The sequence below is a fragment of the Tupaia chinensis genome, unplaced genomic scaffold, assembly GCF_000334495.1.
Source record: "Tupaia chinensis unplaced genomic scaffold, TupChi_1.0 Scaffold000301_1, whole genome shotgun sequence".
NCBI lineage: Eukaryota > Metazoa > Chordata > Mammalia > Scandentia > Tupaiidae > Tupaia > Tupaia belangeri.
In genome coordinates this window covers 617,089-634,300 of record NW_006159791.1, presented here as the reverse complement: position 1 = coordinate 634,300, position 17,212 = coordinate 617,089, and the positions used below count along the sequence as shown (strand labels likewise).

The following is a 17,212-nucleotide window of genomic DNA, read 5'->3' as shown; positions in this document are numbered from 1 at the left end:
CCCCAAAGCAAAAAAAAAAAAACCACAAAAAAAAAAAAAAAAAAAAAAAAAGAAAGAAAAAAGAAAAAATTTGCCCATGAGCTATTTACTCATGCCCCTTGTCCACTTTTTTCTTGGGCTGTTGGTCTTTTTCTTATCCAGAATAGATAACCGGACGGCTTCCCAGCAGCAGGGGTGCAGTCCTGCTGGAGCTCTGTGCCCACGTTTTCTAGCTGAGGTCCTAGAAGGAAGGAGCCCTGCCCAGGGTGACTGGTGGGAGCTGAAGTTGACCACATAGAACAGCATTAAGATGATATCATACTTGCGTAAAATAAGGCACAACTTCAAAGAAATTTCACACTCATGATCTCATCTGGGGATTGCTGCAACAGGGCGAGGTGTGTGGGACTGGTGGCATTTTTCTTGTTTTACAACTCTGGCTTTGTGGGAGCTGAATGCTCCATCCTCCTACTCACCTGGGGAAGACCCAGGCTGTGGAGAGCATCCCATGATAATCACCGTCGCGTAGTGAGTGCTTCCTTTTTATTCATTTATTTTCTTAGAGAGAGAGATTTTTGCTGTGTGGTGTGTGCTCACCAGAGAGACAGAGACAGATAGAGAGAGACAGAAAGCAAGAAATCACCACTCTCTCCCCCTTTCTCCTTTTGGGATTTTGGGCATGAATGCACATATGCTGGGGTGAGGTTAAGCTGCCAGGTCCGAGACTCGAACCACAGTCAACTACGTGGGAACCCAGCAACATAACCATTATGGCATCTGCTGGTCCCACACCGTGAGTGCTTCCTGTGTGCTGAGCACTTTTGAAAGCATTTTTCCATCTGGTAAACCAACTAGTCCTGCTCATTCCAGGAGGCAGCGTGGCAGTCCGTCATGTTGTGCAGGCATGTGGTAGAATTGCCTCCTGGGAGTGAGGTGTGGCCGTATGACTGGCTTTGACCAGTGAGGTGTGAGCAGGAGGGACGCATGTCACTTCCGGGAGGAAACTTCAGCCACTTCCTGGGAAAGGGCACGGTTCACTGAACTCTCTGCCATGTCTGCTAGCAACAGTTTAGAGAGCAGTTCCCTCAGTCTGCGGCCTGCAGCGGGGATGGCGCAGAGCTGAGCCGGAGGGACAAGTAGCATGAGGATGCAATGAAACACTGGTGTGCTCAGCCATTGAGATTCTGGAGCTGTTTATAACCGGGGCGTCACCCAGTCTATCCTAATAGCAACAGGCTTCAGCGTTTTCCTCATTTTACAGAACGAAGTGGGGCCTGCAAGATTGGGTGGCTCCCCAAGTTCACTGAAGACCCAGGACACTGATCCCATCAGTCACTTTAGAATCTGTGCTCCTAAACTCTTGGCTATGCTACTGCTTAGTCATTGTGATCCCAGTACTGTCACAACAATGAGAACAGCTGACAAGGGGTGAGTGCATGTCATGTGCCAGCTCCCAACATGCTTGCTGGAAGTGAGTCACACATAAATGAATGACCTGATGCCAAATTTCCAGCAAGGGCAGCCTGGGTCCATTTCCAGAACCAAGGGCCTGAGTAGCATCTATCTGTGGGGCTCTAATCATTCCTTTGGAGTTAAGCTTTTGGTTTTTGCTGTTTCGTTTCCTTCCTTCCTTTCTTTCTTTCTTTCTTTCTTTCTTTCTTTCTTTCTTTCTTTCTTTCTTTCTTTCTTTCTTTCTTTCTTTCTTTCTTTCCTTTCTTTCTTTCTTCTTTCTTTCTTTCTTTTTAGAGAGGTTTTTGCTATAGGGTGTGTGTGCTCACCAGAAAGACAGAGAGAGACAGAGAGACAGAAAGTGAGAAATCACCCCCCTCCAGGGGGGATGGCCACGCTGCAATCTCTTCTCCTCCATTCTCTTCTTGGGATCTTGGGCATGCACACACATGTGCCCGGCATGAATTTCAAGCCACCAGGTCTGGGACTCAAACTGCAGTTGACCTTGTGGGAGTCCAGTGATGTAACCACTACACCATCTGCTGGCCTTTCAATAGTAATATTAAGAGTTAATATTTGCTGCTAATGGTAAGCCCGGGGACTGCCCCATTTTACTGCTGAGGCTCAGACCCCATGCCTCTCCCTACCCCCACCTGAGGTGGGGAGGGACATACCAGCAATTGGGTAAGTTGAGGGTGATGCTGACCTGGGTGTCCGACCCAAACTTCAGGTAGCCCAGTGTCCCTAGGCAGATATAGATGATGATGACAAGGGACATCCCCAAATAAAGAACAAATGAAAATTCCTGTGGATGCTTCATTTGGTTTTTGAGAGGCAGAACCTGGAGGTAAAAAGAGTTTGGGAAAGAAAAGGTGGAAAGAGATGTGGCACCCTGGGAAGGAGCAGAGCGCCCCCACGAGCACTGATGCCCTCCTCCAGGTGGGCCCAGAGTCAGGAGGGGCCTCTCCACATGGCCATGCCCCCTTTCATTTCCTCTCACCCTTTCCATGGCCAGGAATGCTCCACTCCATCTTGGCTGACTAGCAGAGTCTTCAAAGCTTACTATGGAGTATGGAGAACTATGTGGGGACTGACTTTCACCAGGAGACGGTCATACTCTGCACCGTTCACAAATTCTATTCCTTTAGATGTCTGGAAGTACAACTGACCACCTTAAAGAGCTCTAAGGAGCATCCATCAAACCCCATGAATCTTACCATACCGACACCTTCAAATGTGAAGATGGCTGTACCAAAGAACAGCAAGAAAGTCTTCCAGTTTGCCACCAAGGGTAGGTTGCTGGGATATGGGATCCCCTGAAAGAAAGCAGAAGGAGGACATGGCTTTGCTACAATAAGGAAGTCCTCCCAAATCTTTGTCTAGAAGAAAGCTGGTTCACACACAGCGGCGTCATAACCTAGTGATTAAGGGAGCCAGGTCCTACATGGCCAACTGTCGTTTGAATCCTGGCCCTGGCCTCTTTCCCATCACATCTTACAGGGCTGTGTCATCCACTAGCTGGTTCAGAAGCTTATCTTGACTCTAGGGCAAATGATTATCTTAATAGATGTCTGTGGTGGGTGGAATAATGCCCCCCCCCCCAAAGCTAATTCTTGAAAACGGAATATGCCACATTACAGGGCAAGGGAGAATTAAGTTTAAGCTTGCTGATCAGCTGACCTTAAAATAAGAACATTGTCCTAGACTATCCAGGTGGGACAAGGATCCTTAAATGTGAAAGAAGGATGGGACCAGCAGATGACATTATGGTTATGTTGCTGGACTCTCATGTAGTTGACTGCAGTTTGAGTCCCAGACCTGGCAGCTTAACACCCAGACTGGGTATGTGTGTGTGTTCCCAAGATCCTGAGAGGAGAATGGAGGAGAAGGGACTGTGGTGTGGCCATCACCCCTGGGGTGATTTCTCACTTTCTGTCTCTCTGTTTCTCCAGCAAGACCGCATGCCCTATAGCAAAAATCTCTCTTTAAAAAACTAGAAGAAAGAATCGAAAGAGAAGTGTAGAAGATGGCAGCACGAGACACTCTGCCTTATGCTGCTGGCTTTGAAGATGGAAAGGGGTCACGGGCCATGGAGTGCAGGCCACCTCCAGAAGCTGGAAGAGGCAAGAAAACAGATTCTCTCCTAAAGCTCACAGAAAGAATACAGCCCTCAGCGCCTTAACTTTTAGCCCTGTGAGACCAACAGAAACTGCAAAGACTTTCAAGCTCAAAGAGATGAAGCTCTCATGGTGGAATTCCAGGACCTGCGACGATAGGCTAGCATGACCTCGGGCTGCAAAGTGACTGGAAAGAATGAGAAAAATTCTACTCATCAACTTCCTTGTCTATAAACCAGGGATCGTACTTCCAAAGTAGTAGTGTGAAGATTTGATGAGCTAATATATGTAAGAATTTGGCACCAAGAAAACCCAATTTCTTTATTATCCCTGCATGTTTTGTCCACCTACCACTGTTACGATTTTTGCTGGTGGTTTGACATCTCCTAAAGTGAATGCCACCTCCATAAGAGCAGACACCCTCCCTATTACCCAGTCCCCAGCCACTTGCACAATGCCTGGCTTACAGATATAGTCAGTAACTCTCTGTTAAAAGACTCATTGTCATGATGATGAGGTGGAAGAGGCTGATGATGACCGATTAGCTTTTATAGTTTATGAGCGTAAGTGTTCCTAGATGACATCCTGGCAAAGGCTGCTCAGAACAGGGGCTCACCTTCCTCACCTTCACCTGCCCATCATGATAATAAGCCTCCCCAGGTGCCTGGTAGTCTCTGGACCTCACCCCACTTTTGCTGTGATGTCAGGCACAGACCTGTATAATATACTCAAAGATGAGAGCCATACTCCCCAGGGTGGTGATGTTGGCCAAGGTTGAGAAGAAGGACAGCAATTTGAAGTTCTGGATAAACACCAACAAGACCAGGAAGGGCAGGATTGTCAGCATGTAGAAACGAATGTCCAGGATGGAGGTCAGCACCAGCGTCTTCCTGGGCCGGCAGGTGTTGGAGGTTGCGTGGGCTTCTTCCACCATCTGATACAGAGCATAATAAAATGCAGTGTTGTAAAGTTGCCAGAAGAGAGGCCAGCATGTGGTGCTGTGGATAAGGTGCTGGATCTCACATGGCCCACTTGGACAGTTCAAGTCCCTAGACCTGGTGGCCTGAAAAACACACCGGGTGCATGTGCATGCATGCCCAAAATCCTGAGAGAAAAATGGAGGTGAAGGGATTGTGGCATGGCCATCCCCCTGGGGGATTTTTCATTTTTCCTCTCTCCCTGTTTCTTTCTGATGAGTGCACACACCCTATGGCAAAAAAAAAAAAAAGAGCCAGGTGAAACACAGGACACTCAGTTAAATGGGAATTTCAGATGATGAACAACTAAGTTTTAGTGTAACTATGTCCCAGATATTGCATAAGACATACTCATAGTAAAACAAAATTACTCACTACTTATCTGAAATTCTAGTTTATTTGGGTGTCATATATTTTTATTAGCTGAATCTGGCAACCCTAACTGTAGTGCTCATGATTGCAACAGTCAGAAAACCCCTAGAATCATAAAATCTCAAGGGGTCCCCTTGTCACTGAGCCCAACCTCCTCTTCCCTCACCAAATGCTTGTTTCTCTTCATACATCCAGAGAAAGGGAGAGTCTTATACAAGAATGTCCTCTTCAACCTCAGCTAGCCTAAAAGTGGGAACGTTCTGAATAGTGAGCAAAATCTATCCACTTGAATATTCCATCTATGCCATCTATGATACTTCTCATAGTTCTTTCTGTCTGGGGTTACACAAACAAGTATGCTTCCTCTGTTCCATGAAGCCAAGAAAGAATGCTGTGGTTGATTTGTAATGCCTGTTAGGAATGTGCCGAGGGGAAGCCTGCAGTTTGTTTTGCCTTCCATTTAGTTAGGCGCCTTCTACATGACCACCCTGAGATACTTAAACAAATTTCACCAATATTTTTCAGGCTAAAATATTCCATTTTGGGCCAGCCAGTGACTTGGTGGTTAAGGTGGCTGGATCTCAATATGGCTAATTGTGCGGTTCAAGTCTTCAACCGAAAGCTTGAGAAACACGCCAGGGGTGTGTGTGTGACTAAAATCCCCAAAGGAGAGAGAGATGGAGGAGAAGGGATGTGGTATGACCATGCCCTGATGGGGTAAGGGGTTGCCTTTTCACTTTCCTCCTTCCTTTCTCGGTGTCTCCCTCTGGCAAAGGCACATGCCTTCTGGAAAATTAAAAACAAACAAAAAACAGGGACCAACAGGTGGCGTGGTAGTTAAGGATGCTAGTACTCCCACATGACTGACCATGTTCGAGTCCCAGAATCAGTTTGCTTTCTCATTTTCTCTCTCTCTTTTTCTTTCTCTTATTCTGTCCCTCTCGGGTCATTAAAATAAATAAAGACAAATAATAAAAATAATTCTAAAAATCTTTTTTAAATTCCCAATTTTTCTGATTAAATGTGATTGCAATGATCTCTCCAACCTGGTTCCACTCTTCAGAAATTGTTTTGGCTTTTTTTTTTTAAATATATTTCAATTTATTTATTTGCATTCATTCACTGTACATCATTACAGCATACAAAGTGAGATTTTTCCATCCAGAGTACACTGTATATTGTCTCAATCAAGTACATCAACAAACAAGAAATTGTTTTGACTTTTTCATGATCCTTCTAAAATGTAACTCCCAGGCCTGAGAGAACTTCCAAGAGAGGTCTGATCAGGGAATAGACATGAAGACGTCTCCTCTCACAACTGAACACTGTATTTTTGCCAATACAGCCCCAGCAGCAGGAGGTCTGCCTTTCCCCTCCTCTGACCGGAAGAGCCCTCTTTACCTGTTGTAAGTTGTCTGCCATAAACATAAAATAGACACTGCAGAAGCCCAGTTGTGTGATGATTAATAAGAAGTTGACGATGTACCTAGGAAGGAAAAGAAGAGATAGAGGGAGAAAACAAATAGTCAAGTTATTTTTTAAAGAATGTGTTTACACTTTCAAAACAATTATAATTACTATTAATTTTTGAGAGAGAATTTTGCTATGGGGTGTGTGTGCTCACTGGAGAGACAGAGAGATAAAGATAGAAAGTGAGGAATCCACCCCCCCCAGAAGGGATGACTATGTCGCAATCCCTTCCCCTTCATTCTCCTCTCGGGATTTTGGACATGCATGCACACGTGCCAGGCATGAGTTTTAAGTCACTGAGTCTGGGACTCAAATCATGGTCAACCATGTGGGAGTCCAGTGACGTAACCCTTACGCCATCTGCTGGTCCCTCAAAACAATGATTGATGTTATTATTATTTTCCAAATTTTCCCCTACATTTGTCCTTTTTTTTCAAGTTCACTGAAAAAGTTGGAAGAAAATGGGACCAGCAGGTGGTGTGGTGGTTAAGGTGTTGCGCTCGCTCCCACATGGCTGACCATGGTTTGAGTCCCAGACCTGGTGACTCGCTTCCTCTTTCTCTCTTTCTTTCTCTCTGACTCTCTGGTGAGTTCATGTGCCCTATAGCAAATTAAAAGAGTAATAATAATAAATAAAATTAAATAAATAATTCTTTTAAAAGTTAGAAGAAGAGTATAATGAACATCTGTATATTTTTTAACTAAATATACTGATTGTTAATTTTTGGCCCAAATTGCATTATGTATGTATTCATGTGTTCATACATGTGCATTTTTTAGAGGTATTTTAAAAGTCAATTACAGGGATCAGCAGTTAGTGTAATGGTTATGTCGCTGGACTCCCATGTAGTCAACCGCGGTTCGAGTCCTGGACCCAGTGGCTTAAACTCATGCCGGGCGCGTGTGTGTGTGTGCCCCAGATCCTGAGAGGAGAATGGAGGAGAAGGGATTGCAACGTGGCCATCCCCCCTGGGGGGTGATTTCTCACTTTCTATCTCTCTATCTCTCTCTGTCTCTCTGGTGAGTACACATGCCCTATAGCAAAAACCTCTCCAAAAAAAAAAAAAGTCAATGACAGATGTCACAACACTTCAGTCCTAATTTCGTCATTCTTCTCTTAAGACTATGACAACCAGAAAATCAACTTTAATATCTTTACATACTGTATATAATTCGCATCTTATTGATTTACTTTTAAGAGTTTTTTTCTTTCTTCTGAGAGAGAGAGGACTCTCCCTGAGGGCCCTCATTCTGTGATCCACCGTAGTCTTAGCCAGCCTGGATTATTGACATATGTGCCTGGGGCGCCCAGGCAGGTCCTGGATGCGAACCCAGAACCTTGCCCACGTGGGGAAAGTTGTGTCATCCCCACGGCACTACTTGACCCTAAAATCCACATTTTATTTAATTTTTAACTTAAATTTTTTGAATGTTCAATATTTATTTCATTCATAAATTTATTTCATTCACTTCTCCTTCCAGTCTCCACCCACATTCATCCATTTCACAACCACTTCCTGCTGTTCTGTGGCCTCCTTCAGTGCCCAAATTACATCGCATTTCTTGCAGAGATCCAGACGATTGAAAATGAACAGATTTGGATCTGGGAAAATCTACAGACCAACAGTGGGAAAACACAGTACCATGAAACGAAAAAATAAAATGTTTGTCCCAGGAGTGTAGCTTAGTTGAGGGCATCTCAGGAGCACAGCGCTTTGGCAGCAGCAGCTCTGCTAGATTTCTTTCTGCCTCAAGTTCAGAAACTAGCTTGACTATCTCCACCGAGTTTTCTTCCCAAAGCTCATAGAGCTCCTTTCTGAGGTCCTCTGGAAGAAATGAGGTTATCTACTTCATAGCTTCCGGTCTTGTTCACATGCTCACCTTTGGTCACCATGGTCATAACTGTCATCTGGTTCGTGTGTTCTGACACACTCTCGAGTCTCTTGACATTTCTGTACACCCAGGCAGTCCATGGGACTCTCTTGAGCTGCCCCACCAGCTGTAGGAACTGTAGCAGGGGCTGGGCTTGCAGCCCGAGAAGCTACGATCTGCAATTTTAAATCTCTCAATTTTCATCTGAAGTATCTTTTATAGATGTTAAAACATTTTTTTTATTTTGAATCAAATCAGGGTTGTGTGTTGCATTTGATGATATATCTTTTGTTTTCTTTTCCTTGTACGATGGCCCTATTTTTAAAAAATTTCATGATACTGACCTTTTTTGAAGAGTCTAAGTCAGTTATTTTATAGAAAGCCCCAGATGGTGGGCCTGTCTGCTTGTTTCCTCAGGATTAGCTTCAGGTAGGCACTTTTGACAAGAACACTCCAGTGGTGAGATTTTGCACCTCCGTTTCTTCCTGTTGGGAGGTACACGGTGTCCTGTCATTCCCTTCAGGTGGTGGTGCTGGGTCTCACCATTTCCCGTTACAATCTTCAGGGTGAAGCTTTGTGATGGCATGAATATCTGATTCTTCTTAAACGATGAGTTTGACATTCATTGATGATCCTTGCCTGGATCAGTGACTAACTCATGATTACAAGATTGCGGTTTTCTAATTATATGTATTGTTTCTTTTAAATGTATCTATCTATCCTTTAGAAAAGACATCTTCTTCCCTCTTCTTATTTTTTTGTATTGCTATAGATTCATGTTAAAATTTAAAATTTAATGTGGTATACTTCACAGTTATCACTGTTATTGTAGGTTCTTAAATCTCCAAGTTTGGAGATGTGTGTATTTACTTGTTTTAATTGTCAGATGTGCACTTACCAGAGACAGATGGAGAGAGAAAGGGAGAAGGCGCCCTCCAGTGGGGTGTGGTCAAACCACAGTTCCTCCTCTTCCATTTCTCCATCCTGTCAGGATTCTAGGCATACATGAACTTATGCCTAGCCATTTGGGATCCATCTCCCTTAACCACTAGGCCATGGAGCCAGCCCAGAGATGCATTAATTTTTAAGGGAACAAAAATATGTTCCTCTACTTTAATGTTTACATTAGTTTTTCAAGCTGGGCTGTAGTAGCAATTAATTTGCTGGCTGAGGAATATGTTATCACACACACACACACACACACACACACACACACACACACACACGGTGTGATCTTCAAGCCACTGGGTCCAAGACGTAAACAGCAGTTAGTCATGTGAAAGTCCAGTGCCTTAACCTGCTGGCTCCCAAAATACCAATTTTTTTAATTGCTAGAGGTCACATGCAATTGTTGGAGAGAGACAGAGAGACAAACAGAAAGACAAAGAAAGAGGAGAAGGAACCCTCCAATAGAGTCTGGCCATGCTACAGTCACTTCTCCATTCCTTCATCCTATTGGGATTGAAATTACACACACTCTCTCTCTCTCTCACACACACGTTTCCCTTCCTTTTTTTTTTTTTCCTGTAACTTTTTGGGTTTTTTTTTTTTTTTTGCTTGTATCCTACTTTGTAGATGTGGTTATTGACTTCCTCACAGCGTCATTTGTCTTGTTCTTCTATCCCCGTGTTTCCTGTAAACTGCTAGTAGATCTGTTGATCAGATGGAGGTTCTTCATTAATTTTTCTGGCAAAAATATCTCAGAGGACAATATCTCTGTCCTTCCTACTGTATTCCAACATGAGATATATCACGTCTGGCTGTCCCATGTCTAAACATGAGATGCTGAGATTAGTATGTGGAGTCAGGTGGTATCTAGACATTCTTCCTTTATAAACTTTCTCAATGACATTTCACCTAATAGCTTGAGCATCCACATATCACTGTTGCTTACATGGAATGGGCAGTTTTTAGTCAAGCTCTCGAGGTATCTCTTAATACACTAAAGATTACACATCATGGGTTTAAATAACATATTTTCCTAAAAGTTTCTAACTCTTTCTCATTTACTGTACCTCCAGAAAAGTGGTACAGTGTAACGGGTAGAAATCACATGTTCTGGGTTCTAATACTTGCTTGGCCACTAAACTTCTGTGTGATCTTGAGCCATTTATTGCCCTCTCTGAGCTTCATTTTTCCTCCACCTGAACAGGCATGGATATGATATTATGTAAGAGTCTTTCTTACCCTCAGTATTTATTCAGAGTATTATTAGAGATTGATCAACTGTGGTGAGAATGCATGCACAATTGTAAGGCATCCATTACTACTGTCACATGACCTCACTTGTCTGATAACTATCGTGACTCCTGATCAGGAGGTCAATGACCTACTGGGAATCCCAAGTAAGAGCAGTAGATGAGATCTCGGCAGCTGCAGGATGACTTACTACCTCCTGAGGGACTTTGCTGGGGAAGGTTGCAGTGTGAGGTTCTTGGTCTACTACATGCCCCATCACTGTTGATGCCTGTCTATGTCTTTGGATAGGCTATTTTTTTCCTTATAAGCATTGGTCACCTCAGATTTCCAGGAAAATAAAAACCCACCTGCCTACTTCACAAGGTTTTGCTGAGGAGGATGGCTAGTACGAGTGTATCAGGTCTCTCCGGTTAAAGAGCATGGCGCAGGACTCAAGTCTGGGACTCACATACATACTCGGGTCTAAGTTGTAGATTTTATCAACACAAAGTTCCTGAGGTGAAAGATGTAGTGATGGCGAATGTAAGATCCATTGCTGAAATGGAGGCTATGTCACTTTCTGGAATTCAACAACATTGAAGGTATGATTCTTCTTAGTAAATTGTCCAGGAGACGTATTTGTTCTATACACAAACTCATCCGAATTGGCAGGAATGAGTGTGTGGTTGTTGTTAGAGTGGACAAAGAAAAAGGACATATCGATTTGTCAAAAAGAAGAGTTTTTCCAGAGGAAGCAATAAAATGTGAAGACAAACTCGCAGAATTCAAGATTGTGTATAGTGTTCTTTGTCATGCTCCTAAGGTATTAGACTACGCCAAGGACAAATGGCTGGAAAGCCTGTTCCAGAGGACACCTGGGTCTTTGACAAGTACAAGAGACCCAGATATGGTGTCTATGATGCATTTAAGCATGCAGTCTCAGACCCATCTATTTTGGATAGCTTAGATCTAAATGAAGATGAACGGGAAGTACTCATCAATAATATTAATAGGCATTTGACCTATAGGCTGTCGAAATTCAAGCAGATATTGCAGCGGTTTATTATGGTTATGAGGGCATTGATGCCATACAAGAAGCCCTGAGAGCAGGTTTGAATTGTTCTGCAGAAACCACGCCCATCAGGATGAACCTAATAGCTCCTCTTCGGTATGTGATGACCACGACAACCCTGGAGAGAACGAAAGGCCTCTCTGTTCTCAGTCAGGCTATGGCTGTTATCAAAGGAAAGACTGAGGAAAAGAGGGGCGTGTTCAATGTTCAAATGGAGCCCAAGGTAGTCACAGATACAGATGGGACTGAGCTTGCAAGGCAGCTGGAGCGGCTTGAGAGAGAAAATGGTGAAGCTGATGGAGATGATGATGCAGAAGAGATGGGAGCCAAAGCTGAAGATTAACTTCGTGGGAAACAGAGTCCAATTTAAGGAACACAAAGCTGCCCTTCCTGGCTATAAACCTTAGACTTGAAAGTTTTCCAGAATTGAAAACTTCAAAGATGAATACTTTTTATTTCCAAGTATTTAAATGTTCCAACAGACCAGAACATGAAATGCCCTCCTAAATACCAGCTGTTCCCCACACAGTCGCTCCAACACATTGAGCATTTTTTAAGGGAGTGGCCTAATTTCACTAGAGACAAATCTTTAAGCTCTCTCTCTCTCTCTCCCTCTCAAGTGCATGCACACTATGGCAAAAACCTTTTTTAAAAAAAGTTAATGGTGGGGCCAGACCATGACTTGGCAGTTAAAGCAGCTGTATCCAATATGGCTGACTGCATGGTTTGAGTCTTGAACCTGAAGGCTTGAGAAACTCCTTGGGCGTGTGTGTGTGCACTGTATCCTACGTGGCCTACTCTGTAGCTTGAAAAAGACACCAGGTACACATGCATGCATACCCAAAATCCCAAGAGGGGAATGGAGGAGGGGGGACCATGGCGTGGCCACTCCCCCAAGGGGTGAGTTTTCACTTTCCCTCTCTCTGTTTCTCTCCAGTGAGTGCATATACCCTATGGCAAAAATCTAAAAGAAAGAAAAAGTTTACCATTAGAGGAACGATCAAGTAAAATCAGGGTCTACATCCTCCCTGAAGAACATTGTGAGCCTTAACAAAATAATGAGGTATAGCTATATATCCCAAATGAAAAAAAACAGAGACATATTATTAGATAAAAAAATAAAATTTAGGGGCCAGTAGATGGTGTAATGGTTATGTCACTGGACTCCCACATTGTCGACCATAGTTCGAGTCTCTGACCTGGCAGCTTAAAAAAGCTCATGCCAGGTGCGTGTGCATGTGTGTCCAAGATCCTGAGAGAAGGAGGGATTGCAGTGTAGCCATCCCCCCCTGGGGGGGTGATGTTTCACTTTCTGTCTCTCTCTCTTTATCTCTCTCTGTCTCTCCAGTGAGTGCATACACCGTATAACTAAAAATCTCTCTCTAAAAAAAATTTATAAAATTACTCTAAGTAATATACAAGAAAATATAAAACAAATCCAATATTTTCATTTACACACGCACATTCATGTATCTGCAGATAAAGATGTCTAGAGGAATATTTACTAACTAGATATGAATGATTACATCTTGGGTAAAAGGGGGTGAGGGATGGGACTATGGAAGATTCTCTGTATTGTTTGATAATTTATAACAAGAACTATTCACTTAAAACTTGTACAAATAGCGGGGCCAGTAGTGGCATGGTGATTAAGGTGCTGGACACTCCCACATGTCTGACCACGGTTCAAGTCCTGGGCCTGGCAGCTTGCTTTCTCACTTTCCCTCTCTCTCTCTCTCTCTCTGATCAAATTAAAATAAAATGAATGAATAAATAAAATTTAAAAAATTAAAAAAAAACTTGTACAAATAGGAATTAAGAAGAACTGGTGGGGATTATTAGTATTGTGGTAACTACTACCACTGCCCCGAGGGCTACCACCTTCCCCACATGGAATGGGTCCTCAGCCAGGGGTGTGGGCAGGTTTCGAGGCTGTACATCATGGCGTCTCCATAGTTCACAAAGATCTTTTGCAGTCTAGGAGGAAACGACAAACCATAACCATTGTTACTAAAGGCACACTTTACTCTCCCAATGACTATTATGTATTTGTGTATTAGCCTGGAGTATTCTGTTCATTTTCTAGCAATGGTATACTTTAGTTTAAAAAATGTTCAGTAGTTTTTCCCTTGTTTTGCAATGATCTTTTAAGCATGAATATTTAAGAGGCCACCGTTGGATTTGTTCCTTTTGCGTAAACAGTAGTTGTGCACTGATTTAGGTCTGCAAAGCATGAAAGAGGAGATACGGCACAGTGGTGGAGGCGAGGTGGGGGAAGAGGAGGTGCCAGCCCCTGCATTCTGTCATTTTTAGGCCTGGGTTTCCTCCTTCCCATTGTGGAGGGTGTCAGAACATTTGCCGTGTATGCCCAGGACCAATCCCATGCCAAGATGACACTTAGGCTCCTGCCCAGCATGCCTGCAGGGCACGATGCCCAAGTTCCAGCTCATCTCTCTTCCTAGGCGACCCTCCCTAAGGGTGGGGCAAGGCCCAGTTGTAGGACCATCTTCTGCAAAAGCAAGTGTGGGCAGCTGCAGGTTATTGAGATCCCAGGTGCAGTGTTAATTGCAGGGCTTCTGGGGAACAGCTGGGCAGGAGAAAGGGCCCCAGGCTTGTTAGTGAACCATGCTTTAAATCCCGGTATACCCTTCAGATAGCTGGAGACAGTGAGCAATTCTCTTAAGACTGCTGGACCTTAGTTTTTATCACGTGTAGTCTGGGTCTGGGGATAAGATAGTGAGAGATGGACATGGAATGTGTTGAGAACATAGCTTGATCTTTTTATTTTATTATCGCTCATTGTGATGGACATTTGCATAGCCTTGGCAAGTGTATTAGTCTGAGGTTGTAGATTTAAACACTGTGGGGATCAGATGGAGATTAGTGATAAAGTAGGTGACAGAGGTGGGGGGAGGTCACTGTGAGATGGAATAGGGAGTGGTGGAGAGTGGCAAACCAGAGTACACATCCTGTTCTGAAGTTGGTTGACTGAGGGACAGCAGGTGACGTGGTGGTTAAGGTGCTAGACTCCCACATGGCTGATCAGCATGGTTTGGTTGGCTTGAAAAAAACATACTGGTCAAATGTGCCTAAAATACCAGAGGAGAATGGAGGAGCAGGGATTGCAGCATGGCCAAGGGTGATTTCTCACTTTCTCTCTCTCTCTTTCTCTCTCTCTCTCTCTCTCTCTGGAGAGCACATGTGCACTATAGCAAACCTACCAAAACAAGGCAAGAAGATGAAAAGGGTTGATTGGAATTCATCCGCAGAAGAGCAAGAAAGGAATGAAGATCCAGAGATGCCAATTTTCTAATAGATAAGGAGACACAGAGGAAGAGGTAGTTTTTTGTTTGTTTTACCTAATGTGAAACTTCCCATTTAACATACTGGCCCAAACAAAAACAAAAACTGTAAAGCCCCCTACAATATATTAAAGACCACTGTCAGCTCTTGGACTGTCACTCAGAAACCTCTGCTCTAGGGACCAAGCAGGTGGTATGATGGTTAAGAGCACTGGACTCCTACATGGCCAATCGCAGTTTGAGTCCCAGACCTGCTGGCTTGCTTTCTCACTTTCCCTCTCTCTCGCACTCTGGACTTCTCTGGTTAAATGAAAATAAATAAATAAATAAATAAAGTTAAATAAAATAATTCTTAAAAAAAGGGGAGAGACCAGCAGATGGTGTGGTGGTTAAGGTGCTGGACACTCCCATATGTTGGACCAGTTCAAGTCCTGGACCTGGTGGCTTGCTTTCTCACTTTCCCTCTCTCTATCTCTGTGTCTCTCTCTAGCCAAATTAAAATAAACAAATGGAGGTTGGCAGGTGGCATGGAGGTTAAGGGCACTGGACTCCCAACATGGCCAACTGCAATTCAAGTCCTGGACCTGGTGGCTTGCTTTCTCACTTTCCCTCTCTCTATCTCTGTGTCTCTCTCTAGCCAAATTAAAATAAATTAATAAATGGATAAAATTAAATAAAATAATTATTAAAAAAATAAAATAAATGAATGAATAAATAATATTAAATAAATAATTCTTAAACCATAAAAAAAAAAAAAAGGAAAAGAAATCTCTTCTCTAGGAGAAAAACGAGGGGCCAGCAGATGACATCGGACATAGTGTTAAAGTGCTCACCTCCCACATGGTTGATTGTTTCAAGTCCCAGGAGGCTTGAAACTCATGGTGGGTGCATGTGTGCGCATGTCCAAAATCCCAGGAGGAGAATGGAGGAGAAGGGATTGCGGCGTGGCCATCCCCCATGGTGGTGATTTCTTGTTTTCTCTCTATCTCTCTGGCAAGCACACATGCCCAGTAGCAAACATCTCTCTTCAAAACAAAACAAAACAAAAGCGAAAGACGAGTCGTGGGAAAAACAAACCTGGGAAAGGCTGTCGTGAACGCACCATTGTCAGAACCTACCTGGGTGTGCAATGATCTCGGCTAGCTTGGGCAGAGAACTTCGCAAAATGGTTAAGAATGAAGTCAAACAGGTCTTAGAATACTGGCTATGCCACTGTTGGCTGTGTGACCCTGGGCAAGGCATTTACACCTCAATTCACTTATCTGTAAAATGGGAGTGAAAATAGCATCTAGGCTTACAGGAAGGAGCAAAGAAGGCTTGCAAAACTCTTGGCATGAAAACCCACATGGTGTCATTATGCAATGACCTTAACTGCTGAGTAAACGCTCTTAAAAGTGTTTTGAGAGCTAGAAAATGCGCTGCAGGTGAAGTGTGACTAATACATTTTCCAGATACACCTGTTTGGGTTACGACAGTTTGGGTTTATAAAGAGTTTAATTTAACATCCCTACTTTGACTTATGAGATCTTTCTTCCCATTTGTGAGGACCTATTTGGATGCTTTGGGAGCAGCTCAGCACCAGGGACCTTGGCCTTGTTGCTTTATTGCATTCGTCTCTTCTTTCTGAAATCGTTTTTGTATTAAAGTTTCAAATTCATAAACACTGGGTATTAGGTGTATGCTTCTTTAATGACTAAAATCCTTGTATACTACTCATGTCATTGCTATATATAAACTTACATATATGAAGAGAGAGAGACAGGGGCGGGGGGAGAAAGCACTCCTCCATAGGATGCGGTCACACCACAATCCCTTCTCTTCCATTTCTTTACCCTGCTGGGATTTTGGGCAGCCATGCGCTAGTTCCTGGTGTGTGTTTCAGTCTACTAGGTCTGGGAATCGAACTGCATGAGATCTGGCTTTTTTAATCAGAGGCTATGAGGCCAGTCCACTACCTGTATGTCCTGAAATGGGTTGCCCTGGAACAAATTACCCTGACAAGGTGTATGTATTAGGGTGGGGGAAAAAGGAGGGTGGGAGATTAAAATGAAAAGAGGGCAACTCTCAGTATCTTGCATATTCATGCTCATTTACAGAGCACTTTTGTATCTTTTAATCACTTTCCATGCTACTGGATAAGGAGATTTCAGCTCCAAGTGGGGCAGAAACTTGTCAAGTTGTTCAGTTCAGTAGCAGCAGAGCTGGATCTGCCCCTAAAGTCAAGTCTCCAGATTCTTGCTTAGCCCCTTGACACCTCTGAAGATTCCAGAGTGGCAAGGGCTATGGCCTGGGGAAGTGACTGAGCTAACTGGGACAGTGGTCAAAGGAAGCTCAACATACCCTCCGGTCGGATCTGGGGTTGGGGTATGAGAGAAGCAGGGCTCTCACCTCTGACCGAGGTGACCGGCACAGTTCAGAAGGATG

General features: G+C 43.6%; 1 protein-coding gene and 1 pseudogene across 1 annotated transcript in view; one reads left to right on the top strand and one right to left on the bottom strand.

Annotated features, from left to right (window-relative positions):
• The window catches only part of SLC36A3 (solute carrier family 36 member 3), a 26,262-nt gene that overhangs the window by 5,080 nt on the left and 3,970 nt on the right, over positions 1-17,212 (bottom strand). The window contains 6 exon segments of the mRNA XM_006150831.1: positions 2,103-2,269; positions 2,646-2,744; positions 4,261-4,479; positions 6,296-6,380; positions 13,368-13,463; positions 17,177-17,212. The exon segment at positions 17,177-17,212 is cut by the window's right edge and continues 29 nt beyond it. Coding sequence (XP_006150893.1) covers positions 2,103-2,269; positions 2,646-2,744; positions 4,261-4,479; positions 6,296-6,380; positions 13,368-13,463; positions 17,177-17,212 — 702 coding nt within the window.
• Positions 8,625-11,829, top strand: LOC102472261 (eukaryotic translation initiation factor 2 subunit 1 pseudogene; annotated as a pseudogene).